The 6,237-nt window shown below is 38.6% G+C and overlaps 1 protein-coding gene across 1 annotated transcript in view; it reads right to left on the bottom strand.

The window, feature by feature from the left end:
• The window catches only part of LOC107757283 (A-kinase anchor protein 1, mitochondrial), a 19,097-nt gene that overhangs the window by 3,150 nt on the left and 9,710 nt on the right, over nt 1-6,237 (bottom strand). The window contains 6 exon segments of the mRNA XM_074560242.1: nt 3,801-3,877; nt 4,074-4,224; nt 4,302-4,479; nt 4,652-4,779; nt 4,858-4,984; nt 5,217-5,351. Of these exon segments, the coding sequence (XP_074416343.1) occupies nt 3,801-3,877; nt 4,074-4,224; nt 4,302-4,479; nt 4,652-4,779; nt 4,858-4,984; nt 5,217-5,351 (796 nt within the window).

Raw genomic sequence — 6,237 nt, 5'->3', positions numbered from 1 at the left:
ACTGTTGAACACCATTTTTGAGAAAAAGTGCTATATGGCACCATTTGACGAAGTGCTATATGGCACCTCTTATGGTTCTACATAGCACCATTCGACAAAGTGCTATATGGCACCTCTTATGGTTCTACATAGCACCATTTGACAAAGGTGCTGTATATCACCTTTAAAGATAGGTGCTATATAGCACCAAAAGTGGTTCCCCTATGCTTACGAGCCAAAGAACCACTTTTAGTGCTATCTAGCACCAGTTTTGTTTGATTAAAAGCCAAAGAACCACTGTTGAACACCATTTTTGAGAAAAAGTGCTATATGGCACCATTTGACGAAGTGCTATATGGCACCTCTTATGGTTCTACATAGCACCATTTGACAAAGGTGCTATATAGCACCTGTAAAAATAGGTGCTAAATAGCACTAAAAGTGGTTCCCCTATGATTACGAGCCAAAGAACCGCTTTTAGTGCTATATAGCACCATTTTTTTTTTAGAGTGTGGATCAAAGTAGTCTCTCATTTAGAAGTGTGTACACTGGAACATCTGAGAGAATATCCTTGTTCTTGGAAATGTCATTGCTGGGATTACAGAGCTCAAATGTATGAACTCAGCTTTGGAGAGAGGAAGTGTGATCATAAAATGGTCTTTAACTCCCTCTAGAGGTTAAGAACTACAAGTATTACAATAAAGTAGAAATTCGCATTTATGTTTATGTTTTTGAAAGAAGCCCCTTATAATCACCAAGGCTGCATTTATTTGAACAAAACTACAAAAAAATACTAATACTGTGAAATATTACAACGTAAAAACTATTTTCTATTAATATTATTTCATATAACAATTAATTCTTGTGATGCAAAGCTGAATTTTCAACAGACAATAATTCAGTCTTCGGAGTCATATGATTCCTCAGAAATCATTCTAATGTTAATTTGGTGCTCAAGAAACATTTAACAATGCTGTTTTTCTTATCAAGGTTAATTTTTTTAGGATTCTTTTATGAATAGAAAGTTCAAAAGAACAGCAGGATTTTTTTATAACAATGTAAAAGTCTTTGTCACTTGATCAATTTAATACATCCTTTCTGAATAAAAGTATTACTTTAACAGGAGTGTATCGATAATTTATTAAAATATTAATACAAAACCTCTAGGTATATTTATACTATCCCTGAAGGGCAAATGTTGCTTAGATTAAAAATTTGAATTAGACATTCAACCTAAGACTTTAACTTTAGAGAACACTTTAAACGTTTGATTGATACAGTATATTACAAGTCACCATGATTTAAAAATTAAAATGCGACATGAAATGTTTTTAATAACTTTATTCTCTTTTTTTTCAATAGATCTGTACAAAGAATCAAACCTTGTAATGAGTCTGGCATAAACTGACCTGTACATGTCTATGCAGGACTTCTTACACTCATTTAAATAATCAAATGATTAATTATCTAGCTAAGCAAACATTTCAAACCATTCCTACCAACAGAGAACAAATGAGCAGACTTTGGAAGGTGGGAGGGAGTGGAAAAAAAATACTGTTCCCTTTTGTTTCCTACACTCGCTCCAGTGTTTTTACAAAAGTACAGCAAGACATTTTATACAGGTGCATCTCAATAATATATATATATATATATATATATATACACATACACATACATATACATATATATATACACACATACATACACGGACAAATCTAAAGTAGCGTTATTTTTCATTATAGGAGAGCAGGTAGGAACATACACGTGGACACATTTGAACTTGTGGTAGGAGGCCATGTCAGTCAAGATATGAGCGTATGCAAAGAGTAATTGGACTTGATCAATAAATAAAATAAAAAAGTAAAACGCACTTATTAAAGAACAATTAAACGTTTCGGCTCTGAGGTCGGTGTGGTTCCTTATTTATTCACCTGCTGTAGTGCAAGCAGACCTATAAAGGGCCGCGCACGTTCACACAGGTCAACTACATCAATTCCTGAAGGAATATGACTAATAATTCTCCTCAAACACAGAAAGATAAATGAAAAGCTCATACCTGAGATGAACGCAGGACCGTACAGAAACAAGAGCTTGTGAAAGAAATATTGCAGAAAAACCTCGTAGCATACTAGTGGAAAACCGTGCAATGCCCTCACAGACGACTAAACCTGACGGTACTTTCCGATGCCGTCAGTTCGCGTACTTAGCGCTCTATAGTACCGCTAAAATGAGCAGTGTGTATTATCGTTTCAAAATAAGTGTAAAAAACTATATTTTCTGTTTTTATCCTGAATTTTTCTGGTGAAGCCAAATATATGTAGTAAAAGAGAGCTTTTATTTATTGTTCACACGGTGGAAAGTTTATCAAGACATTTCGAGGCTAACGACCATACAGCCAACCATCAAAAAACCCATAACGCCAAACTAAAAGCCTGGAAACGTCTCACGCGAGGACGATCTTAGACGTTCTGGAGTCCAACATTAGATTAGCAATAAGCAGCAGAAAAAGGGACAAGCCTTGGCCAAAAAGCCATTAAATGACTGAAAAAGCATGATCAATGACAAGATACAAAAAAGGGAATATTAATCTCTGTGCCATTATACTTTAACAAATTATACAGTAATAAAGCAGACCTAATTTCATCCCATGTAAAACCAACATAAAACAAGAGCAATGGATAAGGCTTAAAGCTTTTTATCTTCTCCAAGACAGGTAGGTGTACTGACAGCTTCTCCTAATAGCCAATTGGGTGGGTTGCTGGGATTGGACACAGTGTACCAAGTTATTTACAGAATGCAAAGAGACATTAATGGCAATGGGTCCACTAGACGTGACGTTATTGCGAGACGGATCTTGAGTGAGACAAAAGCAAGCAGCCCATTACACAAATGATAATGCGACATGTGAATCGACGTGCTTTAGAGCAAAATTCCATGCATACAAAAACACCGACCCACTGAATGCAGTTCATCCACCCAGAATGGAAGTGCCCTGCTGTCCCCGTCACACAGTACTGTTCTGGTTTTTGTAGTCATTTATTTAGTGTCCCCACAGGTCAGTATTCAGCGTAAAGAACGCCCTTTTTAGCAGCACCATTCGAACTCTAGTGTCGCTCTAGGGCTGAATACTCAGCATAGTCTTTCCTATAATGGCCCAGAGGTCAGGAGGGCACAGACGTCTCCTGGATTAAAAGACTCTGTAATCGGTGAAGTAAATGAAGTGACTCTTGGCGTCAGGCCAATTGACGCCGAAGGCTGTTGGGAGTCCTACCGATCCAGACTGTGGTGAAGAGGGTCATGAGATGGGCTGCGTATCACCCTCTAAGACCACACTGTTGTGCAGACAGACATCGAGATGGAGTGGTGGTCGTTTATTCCTTGCCGAACTGTACCCATATCTACAGATCAGCTTTCCAAAACCCACCCGACTGGACAGTGAAACACTGGGATGAAGCCATGATAGTGTAAATGCAAAGATGATGTCTCATGACCCAAGATTACGTCAGCAGCAACATCGTTGAGTCTTAACTTCACCATAGTTATCTTCTGAAATGTACTTTTTTTATTATTACTACAGATTTTTCATCCACGGCATGATAATCCACAGTTGTTTTTTGTGCTGGAAGGAGTCTGACCGGACGGAAAACATGATTAACCTTTATTTAGTTATAATATTTTAAATATACAAGAGCACAGAGTCAAGAAAACTTCAGTCCTTATTGGTTGATCGGCCATTGACACTTGACTTCGTTTTTTCCTTTCATACAGTATTGATTTCTTATGCAAGGGGATAGAAAAGAAAAAAGAAAATAGAAAAAGGCAGCATGGAGAGGACAATGGGGCAATGTTGTCCAATAACACTTCTGTTCCTTGGAACGGTAATGTCACGAAGTCCGACCTGAAAATCAAAGATCAGTGAGTCCACAGCACAAGACTATGATAAGAACAGATGCAAAAATTATATCTTTCTGTATATATTTGAAAACATATTTATCATGAGTAGCATGTTTGCTTTTTTAAATATAAAAAACTTTACAGAACAGTATGGAAACTTTTACTAATGAATACAAATGAATTTAAAAAACTGGAATAACCTGATCTGTCGAAGGGTGTCAATCTTGACTCTGTCATAGCCACCATAATCAACATATCGAATTTCCACTTCGGTTGAATCTTTGTAGAAGGAGATGACCTGTGCTCGCCACCAGGCTCCATCTACAGCTGGGGCCGCACAAATCACTCCAACTGGAAAAAAGACACAGAAAATGAGTTATTTTCTGCAGAAAGAGGAATGCGAAAAGAGAAAAAGGGGGCTCTCTTACCTTCAACAGGCGATGGCAAGGGGGGCGTCCCGGGCTGTGAATAGCACAGGAACATCTGTTGGTCCAGACTGCGCAGGGCGTGATACGTAGGGTGAGTGTGCTGCTGGACAAACAGGTGACCGGCTGATACAATGTTCACCACAATCACCTCGACTGTCACCCCATTGGGCAACAAAAGCTGTAACAGACAGATCCAATAAAGCACTGTTAGAATGCCAAAAGTTTTGGACTCTGGGTTCATGTTTGACAAAAATAAAAAGATCCCTGAGGGTGCATGACAGTCAGAATGCTGCCTTAGATGCTAGCTGTCTATGTAGTCTGCAGGAACAGGAGGAAGAAGCCAATCTTACCCAGGAAGTCATGGGCAGAGAGGGCAGCGTTAGCGGTGGGGGAGGTGGGGCGTACAAGTTGGTCAGGTCCAAGTCTTTGAACTTCTTCCCAATCAAGGCCAGCGCCTTATCTACCTGCTGCTGGGTTCCTAAGAAACAAACAAAACAACAAAAACAATCAATTCAAGAAGGCCATAGTTTGTGGCCTTTCATAGAAACTCACTTACCCTCTATATGGCAGATCTGAAACTCTTGAGTATAAGGCAGGGTTGAAATGTAGATCTTAGCACCGGAGCTTTGCTTCAAAAAGCTCACGTATCTTCCTTGTTTGCCAATTAGCCGTCCCACTAGATGCTGCAAAACAAGAGGACAACCAGAGATATCAAAGCAGGTTTTAATGAATTCATACACAAGGTAAGAAAGCAAGCACAGACTAAAGTTTCTGTTTTGACATTCAGATAAAGAGCTGTTAGCCAACATGCAAAGAGTTTTCCTTAAAAACTGCTAAAATACTTTAAGAAAAACCTTTGATTGATCGCAGCAGTACTAAATGTGAAGCAGAATCAGGGGTTTAAGGGAATCGTACCTTTGGCACCTCAATCTCCCACACAATAAGCTCAGAGCTCTGTGATTGACAGGTCTGGCTGCCACTCAGCTGGCTGTCTCCCGCCCCCAAGGTTGAACAGCTGTCCACTGAATCCATGTTTCAATAATAATATGCCTCAAGATTAAAATAAACGTAATAAAATTATATTTGTTATATATAAAATATTCATATATACATAAAAAGGTAAAATATAATAAATTAATTCTTTTAAATAAAAAAGGTCTGTCAACTGAATAAATAATCAAAGAGTGAAAAATTTAAGGGGGTCTGAATACTTTCCGTACCCACTGTATATATATATAGACACAAACACACACAAAAAGATAAAATATAGTAAACATAAAAAATAAAAAAAAATGTCTGCCAACATAATAATAATCAATAATCACCTGCAACTAATCCTGAAATGTTCTGGATATCGTTAATACTATAATTAGCATAGTTGGGAAAAAAAGGGCATCCATTCCACACACACCATCACTGCAACTTATATCGATGACTTTCAGGGGTTCTAAACTGAATGTCTTTAACAGACATTCAAACGCAAATGCTTGCTTAGCCAGATCATCACTGTTTGCTAAGCAACCATGGGGTAACAATAACAAACAACTAATACAGCGGAGAAGGACCACTGACAAACAAAACAACCAGCCTCTTCCCTCTGGACGTGAAGCACTGCCACCATTGTTCTTGACTCATACCATTATAGCAGTAAGCTTATGACAAATTGCTCTTCTGTTTACTGACTCTTTTGCTGCTACTTGACAGTGTCAATAATTACCCATTTACTTGGTTTTAGCCAACAAGGGAGTAGAGGTCGACCGATTAATCGGCCGATTTTGGGCATTTTTTAATTAATCGGCATCGGCCGATTGTGCTGCAAATTAGGCCGATTTATAGGCAGGCGCATCTGCGGCCAGCTAAGCGTTGTTGTGGTTTATCCGTACCGGAGAATCCCTCTCCCTCTGGTGAAGTGAGATGGAGCTGCTCACACTCTACA

This window comes from Sinocyclocheilus rhinocerous, unplaced genomic scaffold, assembly GCF_001515625.1.
Source record: "Sinocyclocheilus rhinocerous isolate Xijiao unplaced genomic scaffold, SAMN03320098_v1.1 scaffold1152, whole genome shotgun sequence".
NCBI lineage: Eukaryota > Metazoa > Chordata > Actinopteri > Cypriniformes > Cyprinidae > Sinocyclocheilus > Sinocyclocheilus rhinocerous.
This window is presented reverse-complemented; position numbering and strand designations above follow the sequence as displayed.